The following is a 27,710-nucleotide window of genomic DNA, read 5'->3' as shown; positions in this document are numbered from 1 at the left end:
AATCCTCTATACCTGTATTTTTATAGTTCTTGGCTCCATGTCGTAAACATGCAACATCAAGAACAAACTGGAAAACAATCCACCTTGGTTCCATCAGGACCAGCTGGACCAGCTTCCCCCTCAAGGCCTGGCTCTCCCTGCACACACACAAACACAGAAATTTAGATAGAAATTCCTGAAATGAGAAGTGATGCCACCTGCAAGGAATGACAGATATTTGCTAGCTTAATTCAGATGAACATACCCGCTGTCCTATTAGCCCCTGTTCTCCGATGTTCCCAGCAGGTCCGATAGGTCCCTGACAAACACAGGCATTCACAGACATTAAACTTTGAATTGACATATTTAGTACGCATGCATTTGTCACCCCCAATAAAAACCAGTAAGGAAAAGACTCGAAGAAAAATGCTATGATGTTAGGAATAGACTAAACAGTGGCTCAGAAAGTGGGGGTTCTTCACTCCAAAATATAGATGATGATCTCATACAGCTACTGAATTGTGGAAAATGTAATTAGATCCATAAATGTACCATTATATTTCCAATTGTCACCTGATGCCATAAAATAGTTTGTACGTGCATCTGGACATAACTGCAACAGCATTACTGCCTCACCTTCTCCCCTGGCTCGCCTGGCAGCCCTGGTTCACCCTCTTTGCCTGGAGGACCCTTAAAAATACACAGAGAATGAAAGGAGAATAATGGTGAATGATTCTGGACCAAAAATAAGGGCTAATTGCTCTTTGGCGTGACATATGAACAATACGTCGGGTGAGTTCCATTACATATTGTCACAAGAGGGGAAAGAGTGGAAGAATGAAATTTAATTGGACAGATTGCTTAAAACCGAGAGCGTTATTGATCAAGTGGGATCGGGTGAACAGATGTTGCATATTTAATCATTTAAACTTCACAGTGGCCTTCTTGTGTGTGTGTGTCAATGAACACCGTGACCTTATGCATGTGCAATATGAGCACATGCATGTGTTTAAACATGTGTACATGAGTGTTGTTTATAAAGTGTCTCACCTTTTGACCAATTTCTCCCAAGAGCCCCACAGTCCCAGGTGGCCCAGATGATCCCTGTAGAAGACAAAACAGGTGCTTGAATGATAATCGGATCAAAAACCAATCAGAGATGTTCCACGCTCGTCCAAATCAGTTTGTTATGCACAAAAAACGACAACCTCTGGCTGATGTTGACGGCAAATGAGCCAATGGCAGATAAATCAGTAAGCCATCTGTAGAGAGTTTGGCTGAAAGAGCCACGAAATATGCTCCTAAAACACTGATGCTTTGCCATGGATACTTATTAATCTAAGTGTACGTGAATAATGTTTGCTCCCTTGTTGACTTGCATTCAGTTCAAACAATAGTAAAGATAAAAGTAAAGTCACTTGTGTGGTCTTTCATTTGCATTCCTGGTTATGAGCCCAAAAGTTAGTTAAAAACAGAACTCAGAAGTGTGTTGTATCAGTGGAAGCAGCTATGAAGCATAAGAGATGAAACAACAGAGAATGATAAGGAGGGACAAAAAAGATTCAAGGTTACTTTGTTTGTACCTGTAGGAAATGAAAAAAATGAATAAATAAATAAATAATCTTCTGCTGCATAGTGGTTGGGTGGTTAGAAGTGTCGCCTTGCAGCTAGAAGATTCTCAGTTCACGTCCCAGCTTTGGTCTGGGATCTTTCTGCGTGTAGTTTGCACGTTCTCCCTGTGTCGGGTTCTCCGGCTTCCTCACACAGTCCAAAAACATGCTGAGGTTAATAGGCGATTCTAAATTGTCTGTAGGTGTGAATGTGAGTGCGCTTGTACATCTCTATGTGTAGCCCTCTGATAGACTAGTGACTTGTCCAGGGTGTCCCCAGTCAGCTGGGATAGACTCCAGCTCCCCAGGCTCCTAATGAGGATTAAATGGTGTATAGATAATGGATGGAAGGATGGATAAATGGTCTTCTGTCTATTCTGTGCAATGTCGTTATGACTTATTCATCTGAGTAATTGCGGCTGGAACAAAACTATTTTTGTACAGTTTCATTCTGCAACTTGTGACTGTAAACATTTGTCCAAAGAGGAAGAAGCCAAAACTCGCTGTGAAAAGGGTGCGAGTTGTCCATAGAAATCGAGCCAGCCAGATGCTGTAACAATCTGGAGTACAAAGATGCCGGGTTAAGCTGTGACTCACCAGCCAGTCTGCAAGATCATTGAACTGACGATTACATCAGTGAATCAATGAAAGCAAACACTGATGCCCCTTTTGCAGAAAGCCCAACAGTTCAAAGTTCACATTCATGTCAATAACTGTTCCACAGTATTTGTTAGATTGCACAGTTTGCATTATCCGACCACAAATTTATGCGACTTCACATGTATATATGAGATAACTAATATAACGTATGTACACATCTACTGACACAAACCCTCTGCTGACAATGAGCCAAACTATGCAAATGAAAAACATATTTTACAGATTGTTTTTCAATAAAATCACGCACATTTACATTTCACATAAATACGCTAACTTACACCCCTACAAACCAAGATACGTTTGAAATTCAGTCTATCACATACTGTTAGTCGTTACTACTGTAGATCTAAACAGTTAGCTTTATGAAGTAGACCGCCTGAGGTTTTAGGCTACTGTTTAATGTTTTAATAGAAACCAGGTGTATATTAACCCGTTATTATTTTATACAAATGCAAACAAACAGAAGCTCGGTGCTTGTTTGTAACACTGCTGGGCTAAACTCAGCATGCATGCTGACTGACACATCTTCTACACCTCTGTTTCTGCTCTGCCTCTCAAACTCCTCATAAAATAAAACCACAAGAAGGACAGTAAATCTTTTACAGTAGAGATTGCATTCATTTCAGCTATAATTGCATCCATTGTACATGCAAGTTCAGCAGTTTAGTGTGAGCATTTCTTGCAGTTCATTTTACTGCCACTACAGGAGCAGATGTGTGAAGGATGAGACAATTCTCTGGCCACTCCGGAGGAAACATTTAATACTGGTGAATATATATTTTAATAAGCACTAAAATATGTCTCATAAACTACCTACTGGCTGCTATAACTTGGAGCTAACAGGACTGGGCAGAGTAAACCCGGCTGCTGTTTGGTGCCAGAGAGAAACTAATAAAACTTTCTGAATAGGGGAGAGGAAAAGTTTGATGAGCTGCAGTGAGAATATTGCAGAAGACTAAAAAAAGACAGAGTGAGAGAGAGCGAGAAAGAAGGAAAGAGAGCATGACGAAGACGTCGAGACAGGGAAGGTGTAAATATGCTAAGAAGATGAGAAAAATGGATGGGAAAAAAAGTCATACCGGCTCGCCTGGTATTCCCTTGTCCCCTGGAGGTCCTGAAGGCCCTTGGATACCCTGGAGATAGAAAAAAAGATGAATTCAGTACACAGATACACACAAACATCAACAGTTATCTCTACATATGGGGATAATGAACTTACAGGAAAACCTTTAGGTCCAGTTTCCCCTGGTTCTCCAATCTTTCCCTGGAAGTAAGAAAGTGAAAAACAGGATTAAATAGATCAGGCCTCATCAGTGGAGAATATGTAATGTTAAAGATATTGTGAAACCTGTTTGTTGCTTTAAAAAGTATATTAATCAACAGATTCAACTTAATACAAATTAGGGAGGCTTATATGTTTTGTTTCAGGCACTCGCTGCATTTAAAGACTTGTTACTTCTGTAATAATCATCCATGAATACAGTATCTGATCTGCACAACACAAAATAAAAAGGAACAGGAAGTTGTTTGTCCTTCCATCTGTCTCTTGCTCACAAAAAGCCCACAAAAACTACCATTATATTTTTGTGCAGATCCAGACTTCTTTACCTATAACTGTGAAGTAGCAAATTTACCGAAGCAGAAGATGTTCTTTTGAATGCCACTTCTAGTTGTATGTACAATCTTTCCTTTCCTTTTATGCCATTCTCTGTCTTTCTACATCTCATCCATTTCTTCCATAATATACAGGCTCCTACCATATTAGATTTACAAGCCTCTCTATAAATAAAAATGATTAGATTGATTGGGAACACATGGCCAAATATTTTCAGAAGTCAAGTGGAGTTACAGAAGTTTAATTGCTCACAGATAGATATTCGTAAATCCCACCAATGAGGCGTGAAAAAACACCAAGCTGCCCTGCGTGTAAATCTGGCTCACAGCTGAAACCTCCCAGTGACAGCTTCCTCTCCTCCAGAGTAATATGCTGTTTCTGACTGTGAGGCCTCCACACAGCTGGTATCATGGAGGTTGTCTAAATCACGCTGATGTCTCACCCCTCCAGAGGAACATAAGCACCAAAAAATATATGAGAGGAAGGAGCGGTGAAGTAGAAGGTATCCCAGAGCTTTACCTGCGGTCCAGGGAAACCTATTTTTCCTGGTGGACCGTCAGGACCCTGTGGAGAGCAGGAAGGATGAGAGATACTTGAGTCCAGACATCAATTTGTTGTACATTTCCTGCCATGTGAGTGCAATGAGAAAAATACGCAAATTGCGATTTCTAGTGCACATGATCTATTTTTCACTCTATCATGTATGGGGAATTTAACATTTTTGTGCCTTTATGATCACTACTCGGGTGTTTGCACAATTAGATTTTGCGCATGCCGGCATCCTTACCTTCTTGCCCTCTAACCCGTTCTCTCCCGTTGGACCGTCAGGCCCTCTCGCACCCTGAAACACAAGACAGCTGTCACTTCACCAACAGAGGTCACTGTAACACTGCCAGACAGCCACAACACACTGTAAACAAACATTTCTGAGCAGCCTGACACAACATGTCAGAGGCTGGATGAGGGTTATGAATAAGAAAGTAATTATAACTGTGTGTGCAAAAGTAAATGTGCATGTGTTTGAATAGAGGGTTGGTATAAAAGCAGCAACATGACTTCTGTACAGGGTGTCACACATGGCACTGACGGTCACTGATCTCTGATTTCATTACTTTAATAATAGACTCCGGGCACAAAGGCAGAGCACACAGAGTTCACACCTAAACACACTTGCACTGCCAGAACAGTGTGACTGTTTAGATTACATGGGTGCAACTGTCAAACAAAATCAATCTAAAGTGCTTAAAGGCCTGCTAGTCCAGTGAGCAGTGATTACAAATGGGAGGCAGTCACTGGACCGATACAGTCCATCTGCTCTGCACCTGCACCCAGATAAGTTTTCCATCTATGCTCCTGAGAAGATGCTCACTCACTGATCATCGACTCTGTGGGCCAATCTCATGTTACAGTGGTTATAAATAATGACTGTGAAGCTGAGAAATCAAATATAAAATGGCACAGCCACAAAAGAGGCCTTGTTGTGAGAGTGATTGATGGCTGGGCACAGCGGGAGTTTGGCCCATTGAGAACGCCACTAACCAAAGTGCTATAAGCCTATTATACATAGAGCTGGATGAGCACTGCTCATTAACATTCCTGTCTGGGGTACCTGCTACCCGCTGGTTGCGTTTACATAGCCTGATTAGCCGATGTGTACAGAAGACATTTTATCCTATCCAGCCACTGAAAAACACTGAAAAAGTTCTGCTCAAAATGAATTCATGACATGAAGTTACAGCAACACAACGTTCTGACACTCAGAAATGGAATACCAGGAGCATTGATTCAAAACAATCAGCATTAACTATTTAAACCAGCTCCAAAACAACTATGGGCTGCCAAGAGGGAGGGATGAGGAGAAGAATATGCTCTTCAATATGGAAAACATTTGCGGAGGATTTGTTGGTTAAACGTCATGAGGAGGTACAAAGCATGATTAGTCAGACTGGTGATTCCTCGTGGCTCAGAGACACAAGTTTGCATTAACAAGTTTTAATATTCAATAAGCATGCAAATAAGACACAGATGCAGGAATAGAGACAGCAGCGGTGCTACCTTTCTGATGCCAACATGCAGTTTTATCTCCTCTTTTTGATTCCAAAATATGTCCATGTTAGAAAACAGTCTAGTGTCATATCTGAGCAGAGCCAGATGTTGCATTTCTGTCAACAACGAGGCTCCGCGCTTCAAGCCAAGTAGCAAGCGTCTAAAAGACATGTGTTGTTAAAATCTGTGTAAAAGCCTCTAGTTGTATAAAGTCTCATTTTACACTAAGATGTTCGAATCAGGAGCATGAAGAGAACCACATTAGGTCATTTTGCTCTTCTAAAGGGACATTAAATTGCCTGTCTCAACTTAAACTTCATGGTGTTTGAAGAGAAATCAAGACATATCAAATGAAACCTCTTTTATTGTGAGCTTATTTACTAAATTAAACAAGGCGAACAGACTGTTTAGGCAGCAGCGGTGAAATACGTGTGTGTGTGGTTGTAAGATCACAGCTGTCAGAACTCCCTCTGTGTCTCCTGGCCTGCTACACACTCAGGTTTCTAATCTCGGTCTCCCCAACATAAGTCATGAAGCAGCCAGCAGGCAGATTTACTGGCAGGGGATGCTGCTGACATTAGCATTAACTAAAAACCCAGCTTGAGACATTAGTGAGTGTCCAGAGCAAACACAGCGAGGCCCATCTCCAATGGATGCATCAAATAAAGAAGCTCAGTGTTTTTTTTTTTATCCCCCTTTCTAGCTGGCTCAATTGAACATAGCAATAAACATCCTCTATTGAAAGCTTTTGAAAATGACATCTGCACATCACAAGAGTAAAAAAGCAGAAGCAGAAACTGAGATGTGTTTAAAACTGTCAAGCAAAAGTGACCACAATCACTACTGCCACCATCTCCCTCCAAATATTATTTCCACCACATTCACTTTGAATGCACCTGAGTACCCTTGGAGAAAGGTGAATTCAAGAATTTATTTGCTATATGTTGTTCCAGAGGCCAGATTTTATGAGCAACATTACTTAAGGTATGAAATTTCTGTTGATGGTTTTCATCCAGCTGTTATTCTCTGCTCTGCTGGTTTTCATCTTTCGCAAAATACTCTGGAGTTGTATATGATTTCACTTTACTGAGGCTGCAAAGCTGGAATCCCCATATCTGGGAAACTGTTTAACAGATTTTAACAGAGAAAAAGTACGAACACTCCTAGAAAAATATGTTACAGGTGTAACTTGTTCTGTTAGAAGGATTTTAGGGGGTATAAAATACAACCCTTCCAAATTATTAAAATTTGACTCACTAAATATTACAACACTTGCCACGCCAAGTACAAGAAATACAGTCAAACCTTTAATCAATGTGTTGCTTAACTCTTGGACTCTTTCATGTGCCACAATATTTAATATGAGTCACTTTACTGCTACTCCAGTGTGTTTTTAAAGGTGAGACTTTCAAGTGATTAACCATATGACCGTAAAATGACCGTTTTCAAAGTCATAAGCCACTTAATATTCCTAATTCAGTGTACATAATCTCATTAAATCAGATCAGTGTTATAGATAAGTGTGTCCTGTGTGTTAAAAAAGGAGCAGTGAAGGGAATCTAAGCCTGTCTGGCTGATCTCTCATACCGAGTCACCTCTAGCCACAATATTTTGAATGTATTAAATAATTTCTAGGGACAATGCAGTAAGTGGCTGTATATTGGTAGAAACATGTCCCTAGCATTCCTACTAACTTTTATGTCTATTACTTGTGTTCTATAGTTGTGTAATCTAGTGAGAAATGTTTGGTAGATTAAGAAAAAATATGTGGCAAAAACTAAGAAATAAACCTCATAAAGAGTAATTTATTGAGTAGATTCTAAGTGTCTTTTTACAGCATGCAAACACTGATTGCTCCTACAGAAGTATCAGTGAGCCATCTAAACATAATGCTGCCTTAATAAATTGCATTTGTATTACCTGTCATTCATAATGCAAAACTTCTGCAATAATTCAGTGTAATTATACGCTATTTATCATATTATTGCTAAAACGGAAACATAAAGTGATGGACTGTGCAGATGCAATGTGTTTAATGTGTATGCCAAATAGTAAAGTGTTGACTGGAGGTTTCAAGGAATACATGTTAAATGTCTTTTCAAAGGGACAGCACATTTATAAACAATATAACATCGAGCCGTATGTCTTAAAAAGGTTACTAGCATAAAGCTGCAATAGCTTTTTTAAAGATGATGTATTAATTGTTTGCCGAGGTGTAAATATTAATGAAACTCAAGTAAAGCTAATGCAAACCTTTGTTAATCCCCTTTATAAATCCTGTTTCCCCAGTTCACTGTATTTATCTGAAGGCAGCGTTCAGATTAACCACAAAAGCCAGGTCACATCTTCCAACCACAACAGAAGTCATGAAGTTGGACTGACGACAGATTCTTCCTACAACCACAGGTCATTGTTCCGCTGTGATGGAATAAAAACTGTCTTGTTTTACATTATTGGAGCTCGTCCAGCAGCTATAATGAGCTCTGAAAAAGGATGAAAAAGACTCATTATTCAACTCTAAACCTTCATATGTGCTGTGCGAGCACCCATTGTCCATTAAACACACATGACATCAGTTCAGAGGCAGTTCCATATCACTTCATTATGTTCACCCACGGACATTTTCCAACAGCTCAGCGACAGCATTAGGACATGGCTCCTATAAACACACATCGGAGCGTACACAAAACAGAATGTGAATGCACACTCTGCTGCCAAGTTCTGCTCTTAAGGCTGAGAACTATGACATGGTGACTGTAGAACACCAGGCAACACTTCATCTGCAAGAACAACCCTCAAACTCACCCGTAAGCCTTTAGGTCCTCTGGTACCGGTTGGCCCAGTCGCTCCAGGAGGGCCCTGACGAACAAAGGAAGAAAGGGGGATAGAGGGGAAAAGAGAGGGGGAAGAGGAAAAAGGGGATGGAGAGATATAACAAAGGTTTACACTGACAGTCCACAGAGCCCCCTGGCTGTTGACCCTGGGGGGCAGCCCGACCTCGGGAACACACTATGGGTTTTGTTGTTAGATCTGTCACTCACACCAATTAAAGGGTCTGCTCTGGAATCCTGTCCTGCTGCACCCCAAAGCCTCGTATTTATGTTTGTTTTGGTGGCTCAGTGGCCCCCACCATCAACCAGCGCTCGGCCGGTTCTCTGTCAAAACCGGGCCACGGTGAAGAGACAGCGAGGGGAAACGGGGGGCAGCTTCTAATTGGTTATAGGTGTTGGGCTTTTGACTGACAGGAGGGTAATGCGGGTTCAGCAGTAGGTTGCCAGCTCTCATAATGCTCAGAGAAACCTCTGCTGCAGACTGTGGGCTACTAACATTACGCACAACTATCACTTAGTGAGGAAACACTGACTCAAGTCTTTGTTTGGTATACTAGCATTCTAGCTGTAATCGTTGGTCAGTTTTCTCTAGTCATAGTCCCACTTGCTACAGTATGGCCCCATGCAAAATATAAAAAAACTGCCATTCAGTGGCATTATAAAGTATCATGTGCAACTAGAATGGAGCAAAACAAAAGGAGAACATGCAAAATGTGCAAAATAGTGGTGACTTACTGGTCTTCCAGGTGGTCCAGTAAGTCCAGTCTCACCTGGTGTCCCTGGGTGACCCTATAGTACGACCACAGACACACACACACACGCAATGCAAAGATTATAACTGACACAAAACAGGATTACACAAATGACTGACCCCATTAAGATTAAAGATTTGGGGAAAATAATGACATTAAGCGTCATTTTACAGTTTTCAAATATGACTTAATATGAGAGGTATTGACTTGTAGACACAAATTCACTGTAAACGATCAAAACTGCAAAAAAAAAAAACTGTTTAAAAAGATAAATTGCACACATGTGTATGCATACTGGTGGCAACATACCTCTGCAGAAATGATCTGCGTATTGGAAAGCGCATTGACAATGCAAGCCAATAGGGAAAGAGAATCGCAGACAGCCTGAGGAGATGATTTTATATCAGAAAACATACAACTTTTGGCTGCATTTCTCTTTTTTTATTGGCCCTCATTTTTTGGTCAGGACATTTGTTGAAGCATAACTATATAATGGGGACTATTTCAGTCGGACTACTCAGAACAGCTGAGTGCAATAAAATCTACCCAATATGCAAAGCTATAGCAGTTGACAGCTCTGATGTCATGCGTTCATGGGAATGAAACATAGATGCCTACAGTATGAGCTCTCTGTTAGCAGCTATGGACGTCTGCTGCTCAGCTCCCTTCACTCTGAATGATGCAGTCTTTTCCAGAGGGTCTGTTTCTGTTTTGCAGCTGAGGGAGCGAGCCAACGCAAAGTGTGTGAGTGTGTGTGTGTGTGTGGCGAAGTCCTCAGAGAAATCCAGCTGGCTGTCTGCCGGCAGGAAACCTCTCTCTGTTTCACCAAGAATGATGACTAAATTCTTATCTGCCCCAGCCCAGTCACATACATTCGATGGTCCATATAAAATAAAGACACTGCATGACAAAGAAGCCACTTATTCTGTTTGAAAGAGTAAGTAAGTGTGTGCTATGCCAGAGTAGAGCTCATGAAACTCAAATGTCCTGCAGACTGAAAACAAACTATGGAGGGATGTCGAAGATGGGATTATCTTTTTTCTCCATTTCTTTATTCCTCTGAGCAAAGCCCAGAAGGATTGTTGTTTAACCCTTTGAAGCCCAAGTAGTTTCCAGGTGTTTTTAGCTCATATCACATTTGTACTCATTGTGCGCTCATTTTTAATGCAGTATAAAGTCCTACACCTCTATGGAAGCAGCACAAACATGGCTGGAAGTGAAAATGTCTTTTGTGCAGTATGACAAAATTATAGCACCACAAATCTGCACAAATCAAAAAAAAAAAAAAAACTGGAATCACCATGAACACAAGTGTAACCAATATACTAGAAATAAATGGTGACTCTACATACTATGGATATTTTTCTACTTAGATTTTGTGTTTGATTGCATACTCTGTCAAAGCATAGCCTGCAGTTCAATCCAGTTCAGGAAAAAAAAAAAACCTGAATTACTGTCGTGTGAACACTGGTCACAGCTGAAAACCAACTGACTTTCAGGAATTCAGAGTTTTACATTTCTTTCAGACTCTGGTTAAAGCAAAGAGTTTATTTTGGGATTTTTTTTAATTGAAACATGTCGAATAAAGTGATTTTCATTAAATATCCTGATTTTAAGCATAGATTTGGGGCATTTCTCCATCACAGATGAATAGCTTAAGGATTTTTGGAAAGCTCAAAATCCAAAAATTGTTTCTGTTTTGACAGTTTCTGGCGCTGTCTTTTAAAAGACAACATGCCTTTTAAGCCTGCTCACTAGATCTGGGGTTCAAAGAGTTAAGAGTAATCAGCTGTTCCTGTGCCAATTAAATACCATCAGGGGTCACCATCACTGGAAGGATCTACTGGAATTGCTTCCTTTGTTTAAACCAACAGGACAGTTTCTTCTGGCTAGAGGCCTCCTGTCAAGTGCCAAACCACTGCTTAGAAAGATTGCTCTTATGTAATCCATAGAGTGACATGTTCCTGTGGTATTGACCTAACCCCACACATCACTATATTCCCATGGGAATAGCAGACAGTTTAGTTTAAGACAACCCTTTCTTCAGATTTCCTGAAAAACAAACCACTTTCTCCAGAAAATCACATGTAAGCTCATACTTTAGGAGCCTCAAATGCCGCTCTTTGTCGAACGGAAATCTCTCCGCTCTGTCATCTTCATTAGAACTTACCATTGATCCCTTTTCTCCAGGTGGTCCAGGAAGGCCCATCTCCCCTCGATCCCCCTGAAAATGAACAAGCACAACTTACACTCTTCAAAGTCACATTAGGACGACATCTCCAGTAAATTTATGGACGGAAAAAGAAGTTTTTTTACCTTCTCTCCTGCCAGCCCTGCCTCTCCCACAGGTCCGATGAAACCCACCAAGCCCTGAAACACACAGACTCAATGTTAGATGGATGAATGGATGGATTTTTGGAGGACAAGTGGCTTGGAAAAAGTATAGTTATTCAAAAATAAAAAGCGGTAATGTCAGGGTTTTCTTACTCTTTCTCCCATGGGTCCAACTTTTCCTGCGATACCGGGCTCTCCCTGCAGAGACAAATATAATATTAGTCATGGCTTTGCAATAATTAGCACAATATTGCTCTATATTTTAAGAGAAAGGAGGAGGAAAAATAACAAGCGAGGGTGCTTTTATTCACCTTGACTCCCTCTGGCCCAACTTTCCCAGGAAATCCTTTTCTGCCCATTCTGCCCTGAAAAATTATGTAGCATAGAATGATGAATAGCCAATAACAGACATTCACTTGCCAGTTAATGCATCATTAACATTCATCACAAAAACTTCTACAAGTATAAAGGATCTGTTTTCTACGAGATGACAGTTTGAAGAGCAGACTGAAAAGTAGCGTGCAGTTGACTGTACATGCAGCTGAAATAAGCATTGGCGTGTACAGGTAATGCTGACAGTACAACTTGGCAGGCCGTGAAAGTGTTCAATGACGGTAATGTTCCTCTTGCACAGACAGTAATTCCCGGGGTTAAGAGGGGATTGATGGAGGGGTGGTGAGGGGTTGGAGGTTCTGTCTAAGCCAAAACTCCTAAAGATTGAGTGACTCAACAATTCCAAAGTTTTAGTCCAGATAGCAGCACAGGCGAACCCTTTATTTCACACAGATGCACAGAGAAAAAGCAGATTCTTGCTGTAAAATGAGAATTAATATGAGTTTTCCAGGATTTGCGGCTTCTTATCACTTGATACGTCTCACCACATTAAAAGAGAGAGGGGAATGCTTGGAGAGTGAACAAGAGCAAACCAAAAGGTGTGTGAGATGGGAAAAAAGAAAGGAAGACTAAAAGGTGAAGGGAAAGTGTCGTTCTTTCCAGAGTGGTGAAGCTAAAAGACAGCTAGCTGATGAGGTGGAGGAGTGAGAGGACCTGTGGCACCTGGCCAGAGATCAATCACAGCTCCAGGAGGAATCGTACACTGCTTCCCCTCGGATAGGGGACAAAGAGGGGGTGAGAGGATGAGGCAGGAGGGCGGAGGGAAAGAAAGTTAGAGGAGCGGAAAGAAGATAAAAACATGAAGAAAAGCAGGTAGCATCTGGGATAACGATTCTGAAAGTAGACTTATTTCTGAAACAAGCTATTTTCTTCTTCATTCAGTGGATAATTGAGAAACAAAGTGATAAAATCTATTCCTGCATTGGCACATTACCATTTCCAGCATTTTATGGCAGCTATAAATCTCGTCACCTGTAAATATGTTGATGGCAGTTATCACCCCCTGGTGGCCGAGACCAGGGACTGCACTGTGAGTGGATCGACTAATCGTCCAGAGACAAGCTGCAACAACCTCTATAAAACCTCAAGCATAACTTCCCTCTCACGCGAGCCAAGAAAAATCCATAATGACGACGTACTTTATCACCTCAGATACATTTCAGATGCACTCTCCGCTGTGGTACAACAAATGTTTTGATGCAAAATTAAAGCTAAGCAATGAAACTATACTTTCAGGCTTCACTACAAGTTGCTGAGAATAATAAAGGGTGATGTAGAGCAAGCAATATATTTATCTTATAGAGATCCTCTTCCGTTTAGAGGGATATGTTACAGTACAGTTTTACTGCAGACCACCATGCAAATGTTTTGTTGACTGTCAAGCTTGCAAACAGATTTAGTTTTATGCTGCAGTGGCATTTTCCATAACCTGAGTGAAAGATCTCTCTCACCATTTGATGATGAGTTTACCACAGATGTATATAGAATGAATCCACAGCAGCGCCCATGACAGACGCTTTGATTGTATTTCATGGAAAGCAGGTCAAACAAACATGCGTGTAGGGCCAAACACACATTTACAGCTTGTTATTCTTATATATATCATCATGGTGTGAACTGAACACACATGAGTGCAGAGGCCTTCTATCCAAATCCTTTCTATCGTCTGTCTCTACTTCATTTCCACCAGGTGTTTATCTAATAGCTCACCTCGAGTCCTGTTGGGCCTGGTGGTCCAAGTGGGCCCTCGTCTCCCTGGAAACAGAGGATATTGATCTTAGCATGACTTATGTTTGGGGACATAAAGTGTCCCTCAGCAAAGAACAGCACCTCGTGTCATAAAATTTTTAATGCCTTTCTGGCGCTCTGAGGTCATTCTGGACGGTGCCTAACGGTCTTACCTCCAATCCAGGCACCCCTCGTGGCCCGGGTAAACCTCTGGCCCCTGGTTTTCCCTGGAGGGGTGAAAAGGCAGTAAAATTGGGTGTAAAGGTAAATGTAGCATTTACATATATGTTTTTAGCCACAGTAGCAGCATGACTTAAGGGAAAGTAGTGTGGGACTGTTGGTCAGATTGGACAGTCAGAAACATTTGGGACGGACATTTATGGTCTCCTGAGGATGAATCGTAATGGCTTTAGTGATTCCCTGACACTTCCTAAAGGAGCATCATCAGGACAGTTTTTAAAATGTGCCCAACACTTTAGTTTATAAAAAATACCTAATCTGTATTATCTGAATGCTTAATGCGAATTATTTAATGCTGGTGGGCTAGCATTGAAATACAAACATATTTTGACAATGCACCAGCTTACATTTGCATTTAGCTCAGAGAACTGTTGTGCCGCTGCTTGCATGGCTTTAGCTCGTTAATCATGTTCTGCTTTGTGTTCAGAAGCAAACAGTAATTGATAGACTACTCAGCCACAATGACGGTTTTGCTCACCTTTGGTCCTTCAAGGCCGTTCTCTCCCGGTGGTCCCATGTCACCAGGGAAACCCTGTCATGATTAGCAAAAGATTTAATCTCAACTGTCTCTGTGAAATATAGACTAACACACTGAATGTGGCAGTGAAGGCGTAAATACAAACCTCCGGGCCTGGCGGTCCAGGTGCACCGTCAGGGCCTCTTTCTCCCAGCTTGCCCTGCAGAAAAGATAAATAAAAACATGACAAATGTGAAGTAGTTGTATATGTTAGAAAATAACCACCCCTTTTTTGCAGAAAATTAAAAGCGGTGGTCAATAGCACTTGTAGATTTGTCCCACTAGCATACTATAAGGCTACAGCAAGCAGCTGATTACATTGGACAGTACAAAGAAAAAGATTCAATAAAAGATTAAAGATAATGGAAAACAGTTGCCTTGACTTTTTAGAGGTTAAGTTGTTACCATTTACCATACATTTATTAACTTGTAAAAAAACCTGAAGTGTAAAAATGACAAAATAGTGGATTTATGGTGGTAATGTGAGTCAAGATACAATAAACAAAGGCATATGTGCACAGCATAAAACAGACATAATAGAAAAAACGCATCTCCCCAAAAGATACAAATGAAAAACGAAACAAAAGAACATAAATGCAAAGGCATCAGTTAAGTAAAACAAAGGAATGTAAATAGGAAAAGGTCTGTTAAGTGAGCTGCATTTAATAGTAAAATGTAAAGTATTCCAAAGATTAAGAGCAAAGACAGCAAATGCACAATCTGTCCTCATTTTAAAGCAGACCTTGGGAACATCTACGCTGGTGATGAAAGTTTCTTGGCTGGGTGCAGTGACTTCAGACTCTAATGGTTACCTGGCAACCTCACGATGACAATAAAACTTTAGGAAATCACTGCATCCAGCCAAGAAGTAGCCCTGCATATAACCTCCTGTAAAAAGTTGTTGTTATACTTAGAAACAGTATGGAATTAACAAATCTGATGTAAAGTGCTGGTAGGCAGATTTTTCTCCCTTTGGATAGAACCAAGCTAGCTAACCATCCATCCATCCATCCACTCTCTATACACCGCTTTATCCTCATTAGGGTCGCGGGGGGTGCTGGAGCCTATCCCAGCTGACTCGGGCGAAGGCAGGGGACACCCTGGACAGGTCGCCAGTCTGTCACTAGCTAACCATTTCCCTGCATTTCGAGTCCTAATGCTAAGCTAAAGTGCTCCTGGCTGTGGCCTTCAATTGAACAGATATATATTTGAGTTCTTTCTTCTGATCTAATCTTCTGACTGATTTCCAAAAATGTTTACTTTATATCAAAACAGTTCTGTCCACGTTTGAAAGTATTTTTGATTATTAAAGCCAGACTCATACTAACCTGTGGTCCTGGTTTCCCACGGATGCCTGGTAACCCTGGAGCCCCCTGGATGCCCTGTCCAATACAAACAACACACATAAAAAACTAAGACAGACACTCAGACAGGATTCAGAAGCAAAAAACAGAACCTAGATTTCTTTTCTAAGGAGACAGACATTAGACATGCATGACTGGGCTCGGTATTCTGTTATCTCTTGGGGCCACTCTGTTCTATGATGGGTTCAATTTTGCTTACACAGAGACAAATGTAGTGGGGGTTTAACATAAGAATTTCCACAAGCTGGACAGCAGACATCTGGCTAAGTCGTTTAGCAAAGACACAGTTCTGCAACAAAAGATGTGCAACTGGGGATATGTGGAGGTTGCGTGCAGGACAGGGGTTGATGGGGTTAGAGAATGGAGAGTTTTGAGGACGTGTGAGCGTTTAAAGCATGTCCGAATGTGCAGCAGAGGTGATCTACCTTGTCTCCTTTGAACCCAATCTCCCCTTGCTCTCCGGGAATCCCGACATCACCCTGACGGAGGAGACGAACACAGGCAGGATGATGGATCAAGTATGGACAGAAAGAAAGAAAAATGGAAGAACATTAGGGGGATCTGTAAACCTTCGCCTTTGTCAATCACATTCAGCTTTTTTCAACAGACAATACCAATTAGCAGAATGTACATTAAGGACCACTCACACACAATGAATGTAGTTCACTGCATTAGCCAAGGTTTTCATGTGGTTTCAATCAGTCTTATGAAAGCCACTTTTAGCAATTGCTCCATTGTGTTACTCCACATGTTTTACAGATCAAGCCAGTAATCAACAGTTAGCAATTAAGAGAGTATTAATTGTTTGAACTCTTGTCTGATTAGCTTTGTTATTCATGCAGAGAGAGAAGTTTCTAATGGCGGTGTAATCTTTTCTTCAGACTATTCATTAAGGAATTAAAGTGGTGGGGTTTTAAATAGGACACATCACTAAGATCTCTTCTCTTGGGCAGATCTAGTCATTTGTGGTTTTGTCTCCTTTAGGCTTGATGAATGTGTGGTGCACTGTTCTGGTTTGAACACTAGAAATGTCAGCCAATAACAGCAAATGTTCCAAAGGCATTTTAAGGTTTCTGTTTAAATCTATAGAATCTGTCTATCTATTGTATGTCTGTTCATGTTGAGATACTGTCGTGGAAACCTTCAAACAGTTCCCAAAACTCCCTTTGTCAAGATATAACAGACCTTAAATTGTGATTCCCTTTGCTTAAGGAGCTCATATTCAAAAACAGTGATCAAATATATTAAAACATATTCAAACCTTGTGACATTGTCCTATTTATTTGTAATTTTTTCAAATGGTTACTGTGCATTTTCACTCTTTTATTTTCTTTAGTCTTCTTTCATCAATCCATTGGGTTTTCTGCATTTACCTTACAGGAGTGCGTATAAAAAAATAGTTATAAAAGTGCTTTTTAAGTGTATTATTTAAAGGCTTACATGTAATTCTTCCTTTAACTTTATTCCTAGGGTAGGTGTAGGTTAAGAAAAGATTAATACTGGTAGAAACAGGTACAATCATCAGAGGTTTGAGTCAGAAGTGTGGCTGAAGGTGGAACCTAAAGAAAGCATGCTGGCTGTCTAAAGGTTGGCTACAATAGGATGCAAAGGAGAACATATCCATCACATGCTGCTCAAACACAGGCCAATAACAGGAATATTCAGATCACCTTATCACCTTTCAGTCCTGCTTCTCCTGGATTTCCGGGCACCCCCTGAAACAAGCACCGACAGATGGGTTAGAGAAGCATCTCCAAACTGAAATTCTATTCTCATGGCATTACTTTGTTTTATATCACACATAAAATCACTAAAGTGCCGTGCAAACAAACCAATGCAATCTGTGGGTCTGTGTGAAATTACCTTCAGTCCATTAGGTCCTGGAAGGCCCATCTCTCCCACAGGTCCCATATCACCCTGATGTCGTAAGAAAGAATAAACAAGAAACATTCAGTAATATCACATGCATAAAATACAGATAAGCACATGACTCGGGCCCCTGATGCTCATTTAACAAACACACTAACAATATCATCACACTTTGGGATTCATTAAACGAAAAAATAAGTCCATTGTTTTGCTTCCAGATTTTAAGTGCTGTTATCACACAACAATAGACGATGATATACGACCGATTTTAGGGATAAGGAACAGATCTTGTACTCAGAAGCCAAATTGTGCTTCATCTGACGCCTTAATCAAAGAATGGCATTGGCTCAGTGTGTTAAAAATTTGTCTCAGTGCACAGCGTGGTATCTGCATTTGTGACAGAGCATGTTATTAAAGTCCTGACCGCAAAAATGTCCCCCCCAAAACAAGGCATTTTATTTGGCATTGAGAGCTCAAAGGCAAAAAAGGTTTCCTCTTCTATAGATGGGAAAATCTAATGCAATCTAATGCCTGAGAATGAAGTCATATCCTATTGGAGTGACTAAAAACAACAGGATCTGCTCTGTGGCTCCACTGCTGCAGAGCTATAGAGGGCCCAGAAACATTTAACTTTTCCTACCAACAACAACATATCTCCTGCTCACTAATCGCAAGAAATGCATGAAGGAAAACAATTCTTTAAGCTGAAATCAGGTTTCTGGATTTGTTATCAGTGTCTGCCACAGGGGGCACCCAGGTTCAATTCCTGGAAAGTACAAAGACCAGGATGAGAGGATGAGGGTTTGTTTGCACGGACTGGGTATGAGATTTTACACTGATAAACAAATGCTGAATGCAAGAAGGGAAAAACAAAGAGACATAAAAGCTGCACTGCTTCTCTCTCTCTTCCATCTTCTGAATTGTGTAATTCTAAGTTGTCATCCAGATGCTTTCTTTTTCAACAGTGGCCCAACTTCACCCAAAGCTGAAGGCCTACAGTCCCCAGAGAGGGGTGCTTGTATATTTATATCGCTGATGTTGAGCGCGGTGCTGCTGGTGTGTACTGTACATCATGCTGTCGGATCAGATGGATGCAACGGACACGGAGCTCAGAGCAGAGCTGTAATCAGACAGTCCTCCAATTACAGGCCTACTGCCACCACCGGTGGCCTAGAATAGACCGGGAGGAGCGGCAGCGACGGGTGAAGACGGGACACGACAAGAGAAACCAGGGAGACATTATAATCAGAGACAATTATGTGGCTGTCGGGCTGGGCAGGCAGGGAGGGCAAGGTGATGGGTGGGCAGGGCAGGGGAGGGGGTTCCTGCCCAAAAATAGTTAATAAAAAAGGGGCTCAAGAAAGAAACAAGATGCACATTGTTAGCATATGTTTAACTGATTCAAACTGTCACGAAAGGAAGAAGAAGGGACAAATTGCATAATCTAGACTTCCATCTCCAAAAACCATCCGCTTTCACTATTTAAATATGTTTACAATGATAAAAAAAACAACCTACAGATGGCGGTTAGTGGCTGGCAATGCGACTGATGATGGGAGCTAATTGAGGGTGTTTTTTCAATTAAGCAGGCATAGTCGGTTTCATTTAAACATAGTCCTTAACAGCCATGTATTTATGGAATACGTGCTTGGGGAAAGCAGATGTTTAAAGTGACAGGAGCACGCAAACGACACACAGAAATACACAAACTGCCACTCACAATAAGTCCAAGAACTCCGTTTGGACCGGGGGCTCCCATGTCACCCTAGACAGAGAGGAGGAGAGAGAGTAAGTGAGATGAAGGGAGAGGGAGAAGGAGCAAGTTTCATGGCTTATTGGCTCTTTTTTAAACAAACATGCTCAGAAGAGTGGCTCAGTGTTCATCTCAGCTTATGAGAGGGGGCTGTGTGCGTGTGTGTGTGTGTCTGTGTGGAGGGAGATGTGTGCCCATCGTGCCACTGTGGCTTTTCAAATATGCAGGTTCGTTTCACCTTGAAAAATGAAAGACAGTGAGAGACACAGAATTCTGTGCAGACATCCGTGAACCCCAGAGGATGTTTCCTAATGATGGCGATCCACTGATTTGTTCTATAGAGGCACCAACAGGTCAAAACTTCACTTTCATCCATAGAAACATCTCATCGTCTTCGACATAAGCTAGTACAAACAAACATTGTGTCAAGACAATCTAATTAAAAGATTTTTCCCTCTATTGTCACAATGAGGTTGCCTTTTAAAGTGAGTTTCTCAATAAATATGGGATGGTTTGGTACATTTACATTGAATATTAACATGCTGGTAAACATTATGTCTACTGAGGCTACTTGATGGCTGAGTGGTTAGGATGGACACCAAATGGGTTCTAATGCCCTAAGCTGTCCTCAGTTTGACTCAAAGCCAGACTCTACTGCACATCACTCTCTCATGCTCTCCTCCACAGTTCCTGTGTCTCTACTCCAACTATTTATCAACCTTAATCCTACGGACTGTACTATTGGCAGATCTGCCTTTTGTCATATCTAACAGGTGCTTTATTCTAGTGTTCCAATTTTCATGACTTAGTCAATCATTTTGTTCCTAATGACTTCATATTATTTCTTTGTGTTTCTGTTTTTTTGCATTTTCCATTTTGTGAGTCAACAGCACCCAATGCTAATGCGTTTTTAAAAAATAGAACTTTTTATTAAGTTCATAACTATGGGTTGTTCTTGAAATTATCATTGAAATTATTATTGGGTGGGGAGGCACTCTGTAAGACACACAATATACTGCTAATTATTTGCACTTGCCAAGATTTAAAATCTTATTTTAAGACATGATAGATAATTTAGCTTGTTTCAAAGGTTATTTACTCATTTTCAGTCCTTGATTTTACAGTACAATCTTAAACTGAGCATGAATACATCTCTATTGTCTCTTTTAGTCTGGGAATCTTAAAACTAAGTGAATAACTGTTAAAATAAGCTAAATTAGTTGTTTCACCAAAATGATCTTACGCCAACCTTGTTTCAAGATTTCAAAATATTGAATTGGATTGTACCCGGGATAGAAGCTGCAAGAAGGATATATTACGTTCATTTATGTAACTAACAATATTATGAGAAACAACAAGATACATGATGCATGATAAAAAATATTTTTCTGTGAAGATGGTTTCTTTAAGTAAATTGCTCTTTGTGTTCTTGGACCCCATTTTGGTAGTTTTTAAATGTGTGTTAAATGTGTTGGTAAGATGAGGGTTAAAGGCTTACGTACACCCTCACAGAGCCACTAGTGTATTTTTTGTCCAATTTTTTACATTTCTAAAGTTTAGGACACATAGTCTCCCTCTCAGACAGCTTTCTCTTTTGTACTCTTTTGTTTTGCACACTCTAAAATATTATGTTTGGATCTTTACTTTTCATATTGGACAATTTTTAATAAATTATGTTCAACCAACAAGCTACACTGAGATACAGGAGTTAGGAATGTTTATTTACTACCAAATCAATGATTGGTAGCATAAATACAAGTTTTAAAGTTGATTACTCATAAAAAATTAAGTTGTTCCGTACAGTTGCTGCGTACAGACTATTTAAAATATAGACAAGCATCTGTTAAGTCCAATGCATCATCCACAATCTGATAGATGAGACTTACTATCTGGAGAAATAAAAGCCTTTGGGCAAAGACAGGAGTCACTAACAGTTTAGTTGCTTGACAGAAAGGGCTGAGCCATTGGAAAAGTCAGGGACATGTGAGTGAAGTGTTTCCTTAAACATGAATGCACTTTATGTCTATTATGTATGCCAGAGTGTGTGAGAGAGCAACTTGCTGATGTGTTTATGTTTTTCTTTTAGAGGTTTCCTCTCTGACTGATGAGGTGCTACATTTGTAAAAGTGACAGCAAATATCCAAATATAGTAAAAATGCTGAGATCAAATTATCCGATGTCTTCCATATGGACACAAACATGCAACAGAAAGTGTTTGCTGACCCATCGTTGCTGAACAAGGAACAATTACTCAAAATGACATCCGATGACATCATTTACTGTTCTTGGACATCACCTCCTAATAATACAGTATGTGTGTGTTGGTGGCCGGTTTACAGCGCTGAACGGAAAAGGCTGCATTTGAAACTGCCCCCCCCCCAATAATGCTGCAGGTTTTTGAAAATGAGTGCCAAGGAAAATATCTACAACAGTGGAAGGCATGGGATGAAATTGAATACAAGTGGTGAAGTGTGTCCAGAGCAACTTCAAAAACACACACGCACAAAAAAAGAGGCAAACTGCTGGACTGCCAGATGATTTAACCACTGGTGTTGGCAAAAAGTCACAGCACTAAAACACCAGGGGGCTTTGTGAGTGTATGTGTGTGTGAAACCACTGCTCTGTGTTTGTGTGTGTGGGCATGTGGATTGGTTTTGTGTTTAGGTGTGTGAGTAACAGAGTGTGTAACATACTGGCTCTCCATCTGGTCCAGGTGGTCCTCTCTCCCCAAAGTCCCCTGGAAACCCCTGAGAACAGAGACAGACTTTTATGTTTGGCTGCCCACAGTCTCAGACATCCATTATATTTATGTCTTTTTTTTTTTTTTTTTGCAGGTCTGCGCTATTACAGCTGGAACAACTGATTTTTTTGGCCACTTGGGGGCAGAAGAAAGTTGGAAATGCAATATTTTGTTTGATGTCAGACACACAGTCGTTTACACATCCAGTATTTATGGAACAACATTAATTCAACCCTGTGAAACTCAAAACTTGTCAGCGGGTTTAAAAGGCACGTTAGCCTAAATAGAAATTACCAGAGTGACACCATTTATCAGAGTCTTAAACTGTAACAATACAAAGAATCTTGGTTTATCAATTTTACAATGGTATTTGAACTCTGAAGTCCAACTCTGCAAATTAACCAAATCTAAGCTTAAAATTATGATAGTACATCAAAATCACTATATTGTACATATGCAGCTTAAAAATGTGACACAAATTAACATATTGTGGTAACAACAAAAAGATTCTTGCTCCTCACTGCAGTAAAAAAAAAAAAAAAACAAACAAAAAAAAAAAAGACTGCTACCAACTATTTTTGGCCTGAACTAGGCTGAACTGCAGGATGTGTTGGGAAACAAATACGGAAACTTTTTTTAGAAAAAGCAATAAAATATCCACAGTTCATAAAATCACCATTTTTCTGCACTATTTATGCCTGTGGGTAGTCAAAATATTCAAAGAAATTCAACTTTAGTGTTTTACTTTAGTTTTTTCTTGTTTTTTTTGCATGGGATTACTTGCATTTCCATAGTGGGTAAGACTTTATACTGCAGTAAAATGGGCCCACAGTGGATAAACGTGTAAGGAGTAAAACATGGCATGAAACTGCTTGGGGTTCAGACGGTTCACTTTCTTTTTTGGTTTGCTTATGGTTCTCCTGAAGTAAATATCAGGCTTTTTTATCTGTTAGTTGGAAGTGTCTTATTTGTACAGTTACTTATTAGTCTCTTCTCTGACAACAATTGCCTGCTGCTGCATGACACAATGAGATAACCAAAGTAGTAAAGCTACAGACCACATAACCAAAAGAATGCGTTGAAAGATGGCGTTAAACTCTGTAGAGTTGAGGTGAACTGCAGCTGGGTAATATTTCTCTGGGGTTCATCACCACAAGTCATTTGTGATATGAAAATATTTTGGTTACAGCTTCTTTAATCTACAGCAAACATATTTAAATGTAATAGTAATTGCATTTATTGTGCAAACACTGTTGCAGTAACAACATTTGCACTGGAGAAGAGTGTGTTTAAGTTATAGTCTTTCAGTACCATCAGTGCAAATGTAGAATAAATCATTACCGCTGAGTCAATTTCACAAAAAGCACTCTCACAGATACTGCTGACTGCTACACAACCAGGAGTTCTACTACTATAATAGCAGGGCAATTAAAATGATTTTAGAGTCAAATGTAATGTTAAGCTTATAGTAATTTAAAATATGTACAAAATAAGAGCATAATGACCCCATTAAAAGCATTAAATCTATCAGCTGTAGGGTGTGGGCAGCCAGCTGCTCTACTTAGACTGAGCACACTTTCTAAATGCAACAAGAGAGTGCACGAGCCAAGTAATTATTCTGTCCATTTAGCACTAAACGAGAAGCTAATCTGAGCTATGCTAACAGTTGGTGGTGCAGCAAAGAGAAACCACATTTGCAGAAAGCACGAGGGCCAATGCACTTTAAACCGAGACCATTGAGACACACTCATAATGGCTGGGTGCTGCTATTCTGGCCTCAGTGCATTGTTTCAAAATGCTCATTACCGTTACCTCCAGAAAATGTCAGTTATTTTTGTAAGGGCAGAGATGATTTAGATAAGCAGCATGTATATTTATTTTAATCTGTGACTCAACTTAGACATACAATCTGCTGACTAAATGTAACTCTTTGTATTTGAGCCTGCAGTTTATTTTATGTGGAGAGTCAATCCGGGACAATTTTGTCATTTCAACCTCGTATTCAAACAATAATAAATCCCTGTGACTGATGTTATGTAAATGTTCACCTATCAATCCATCCCATCAGACCAGTGAGGCAATTATACCAAAACTAAATGTTGCAATTGTACGGTGTAAGAAGCAGCTCTTTTCTGTTTCCGTTCCGCTTCTGGAGGAGATTTAAGCAGCCCCAAAAACACATTAAAATAAGATCAATGTTATGCATGAATCTGCTTTATGGTTATAAGAAACTGTGCGCGCTGGAGGAAGCACAAGCGCATCGGAAATCTATGAAGCATGACAGTGACCCAAAAGATGAATCATACAGATGTCACTGCTGCTGTACAAACTAAGGACAAATGTGGGAAACGCAGCTTTGCCAAGTACTTAAATAGTCTTTGAGGAGAGTCATATTAGGTTTTAGTGTATCCTAACTTTTATATGAAGTCAGACAACCCTTTTCATCAGCTTCAGCTTCAAATCAAACAACAGTAGCACTCACTATCTGATAACACTTTGATGTGAAGGAACTGCAACTGATGAGTCTGATAAAGTCAACCAAAGCCAAACCAATAAAAGCACAAAAGTCTAAAAGAGGAACTGCTGGCAAATACAGTTTGGAACTTTTTACGCTCACCACTGTTTTAGGTATATCTAATCCCTCGTCACATTTTGGGAGATCGTGCGTCTGTGTGTGTGTTTCCTCGACAGAGAAACAAGCGCTGTGGTTGTGGCCATTAAAATGTCTGGCTCAGGTTCATGTGCTTCTTCTGTTCTTTGTCCTCAATCAGGGAGCCGAGGGATGATCTCTCAGGGATCATCTTGTCAAGTGACCTAGCTTTCTATTTTCCATGCAAGAGCTTGGAAATCAGATGATGATCTGTTTTCCTAGTCCGGTATCCTCGTCAAAATTTCAGGACTCCTCTGCTTACTATCTTTTCCAGGACTGTTGAGTACAAATATGCATAAATAATGTTATGCAGACATGTTAGCATTGTTTTCCTTTCAGTCTTTCGAAGCAGAGCTGCTGCCGTCATAAAAATCACGCAGAACGAAAAGACCAAAATGTGATGACAGCACTTTCATTTTATATGTCCTGAGCCAAAACTGTGAAACAACCTTCAAGTTTTCATGGCGGAAAAGTATCTTTAAAACTTCTCAGGAGTCTTACAACGCAGCCCTTTTGAAGTGAGGAGAACCCGCACACGCCCACAATATATATCAAATTCAAAAAAGCCCCACAAATGGTGAATTTGTGTCCACATCTACTTCCTAAACATTCGCCTAATTACAGAATAAGCTTCTCTTCTGAAAGCCTCACACTAAGCGGACACTGGCTTGCGTGTGTGCAGACATTTTGGCCTATAAATGCCTTATTTACTGAAAAACCAATAAGCAACAGCTGCAGAATGATCTCAGCAGTGTGTTTTCAGGGTTGCACACTCTTTCTTAAACACTCTGTCAAACTGACTTTGAACACTATCTGACACACACAACAGAACCGACGGCTTCCTCCAAATGGCTTGGCTCCATGCTGGGGGGGACCAAAAGCCCTTCACTCCAACAAAAGCCTTTTTCTTGTTGCATCCAAGACCCCGACATGCGGCTGGTGGGATTCCACTGTATTCAAGCTGCAGTTAACCCTTCCAACAGCCATGGAAATACTGAGCTGGCTCAAACAATGACGTAAATGCAGACCTTATAAATTTTCACATGTGTAGGTGTTGGAGTGTTTGCACCAAAAGCCTGCAATATGACCCAAATAAAGGAATTTTATATAACTTCAGCAAAAATTGATTTCATTGCCTCACTGGAGTGGGGAGCTGATGGTGCAGCCTTAAATACTTATGATCAAACGTTTAATGAAAACAATAAAGTAATATATTGATTGAAATGTTGTTCATTTTCCAAACTCAGTAATCAAAAGTCATTCATAACACATGATACATTCAAGTCAACAGGTTCAGCACAATTCATCACACATCAAGAAGATTATCTGTAAAGTATGTTGAGACAAAACTTTACCGGCCTACCCATCTTGCCCCTCTTCCCTGGTTCACCGGGAATGCCCTGAAAATCCAAACAGAAAGAGAGCAGGACAGAAAAACAGAGCAGGAAAGGGCAAAGAAGACAGAAAAACAAAGAAGAAAGAGAAAGTCAGACATTATGTAAAAACCATATCAAAACCAAAACATAGCACTCTTAGGCATAACTGATCCAAGCCCAAAACACACAATTAAAAAGCCATAGCTGTAAGCCTCGCTCATGTCCTGCTTCAACAGATGTGACTGCAGCCTATCTAACATTCTTCCAGCTTATTACGAGGGATTTAGGCCTTCATCTCGTACATACATGTGCTAAATAAACACAGGTTTCTCCTGGGACCAGAGGGTCGGACACCGTGTGTTGTGTGTGCAGCTAAAGATATGAACCATCTTCTGGCTGGCAATGGAGGGGTCAAGATTACAGCCTGCACGGCGCTGACACAACCCCCTGGAGCATGTCATAAGCAGGCAAATCACTGCATGTTTTAGAGGCGGTACAAAAGGAGGAGGCCTTGATGAGTTCAGGCCGTTCAAAGGCTCAAAGAGGGGGGCTTTTATCATATGAGTCATCAACACTCCCACACAGCTTAATACAGCAGCATCTCGGACAGCTGGGACTGTTTCTCACATTATAACAACAACAAGACAGCTGAGTGAAACAGCAGGAGAGACATTACTGCCATCTCATAGGGCCATTAGCTGGCTTCACTTGATGAGTGCACATGGTTCGCAGCTTTTGGCTGTGCTGGTGAGAAATATACATTTGAAAAGAACTCACTCTTTCGCCATCAGGTCCAGGCAGGCCAAAAAGGCCAGGGATTCCAATGAAACCCTGCAGGAGAGGAGAGGTGAAGAGGGAGAATGACAGGAGAAGGAGGGGAGAGAGAGGAGGGATACCAATGTGAGTATTTGGATGGCACAAAAGCAGCAGTAAGAACGGTGACTCCCATTGGTTCTAGGGCTGGGTTTCAGTGGCCGACGGTCCAGCATGGATTAGGATGGGCTTCCATGAAGAACCAAGCCATGAGGCAAGTGTATATGCCCATGGACTGCATGGTGCTGGCTTCCACGATGTAGTCCAAGGGCACATACCCTCACGCCAGGGATCTCTGAAGATAGCCAGGACATCACACTGGGCTGTCAGTACAGTGGAGACAGACACAGAGGAAAACAAGCACAAACACCACAGTTGAACACCGGAGGAACAGTTGAGATGCTAGTTACAGGCGAGCGTGAGTTGAGCAAGTTCACACA

The 27,710-nt window shown here is 40.7% G+C and overlaps 1 protein-coding gene across 1 annotated transcript in view; it reads right to left on the bottom strand.

Annotated features, from left to right (window-relative positions):
- Positions 1 to 27,710, bottom strand: part of col27a1a (collagen, type XXVII, alpha 1a) — a 79,559-nt gene that overhangs the window by 12,669 nt on the left and 39,180 nt on the right. Inside the window, exons 11-36 of the mRNA XM_051938508.1 lie at positions 27,235 to 27,288; positions 26,437 to 26,481; positions 22,385 to 22,438; positions 19,659 to 19,703; positions 17,933 to 17,986; positions 17,740 to 17,784; positions 16,495 to 16,548; positions 16,034 to 16,087; positions 14,812 to 14,865; positions 14,667 to 14,720; positions 14,122 to 14,175; positions 13,931 to 13,975; positions 12,139 to 12,192; positions 11,981 to 12,025; positions 11,810 to 11,863; positions 11,664 to 11,717; positions 9,477 to 9,530; positions 8,716 to 8,769; positions 4,652 to 4,705; positions 4,384 to 4,428; positions 3,469 to 3,513; positions 3,329 to 3,382; positions 1,030 to 1,083; positions 616 to 669; positions 245 to 298; positions 84 to 137 (exon numbers count right to left, since the gene is read on the bottom strand). Coding sequence (XP_051794468.1) covers positions 84 to 137; positions 245 to 298; positions 616 to 669; positions 1,030 to 1,083; positions 3,329 to 3,382; positions 3,469 to 3,513; positions 4,384 to 4,428; positions 4,652 to 4,705; positions 8,716 to 8,769; positions 9,477 to 9,530; positions 11,664 to 11,717; positions 11,810 to 11,863; positions 11,981 to 12,025; positions 12,139 to 12,192; positions 13,931 to 13,975; positions 14,122 to 14,175; positions 14,667 to 14,720; positions 14,812 to 14,865; positions 16,034 to 16,087; positions 16,495 to 16,548; positions 17,740 to 17,784; positions 17,933 to 17,986; positions 19,659 to 19,703; positions 22,385 to 22,438; positions 26,437 to 26,481; positions 27,235 to 27,288 — 1,341 coding nt within the window. The remainder of the gene's footprint in view (positions 1 to 83; positions 138 to 244; positions 299 to 615; positions 670 to 1,029; positions 1,084 to 3,328; positions 3,383 to 3,468; positions 3,514 to 4,383; positions 4,429 to 4,651; positions 4,706 to 8,715; positions 8,770 to 9,476; positions 9,531 to 11,663; positions 11,718 to 11,809; positions 11,864 to 11,980; positions 12,026 to 12,138; positions 12,193 to 13,930; positions 13,976 to 14,121; positions 14,176 to 14,666; positions 14,721 to 14,811; positions 14,866 to 16,033; positions 16,088 to 16,494; positions 16,549 to 17,739; positions 17,785 to 17,932; positions 17,987 to 19,658; positions 19,704 to 22,384; positions 22,439 to 26,436; positions 26,482 to 27,234; positions 27,289 to 27,710) is intronic.

Source organism: Acanthochromis polyacanthus, chromosome 18, assembly GCF_021347895.1.
Source record: "Acanthochromis polyacanthus isolate Apoly-LR-REF ecotype Palm Island chromosome 18, KAUST_Apoly_ChrSc, whole genome shotgun sequence".
In the NCBI taxonomy this organism is placed as follows: domain Eukaryota; kingdom Metazoa; phylum Chordata; class Actinopteri; family Pomacentridae; genus Acanthochromis; species Acanthochromis polyacanthus.
This window is presented reverse-complemented; position numbering and strand designations above follow the sequence as displayed.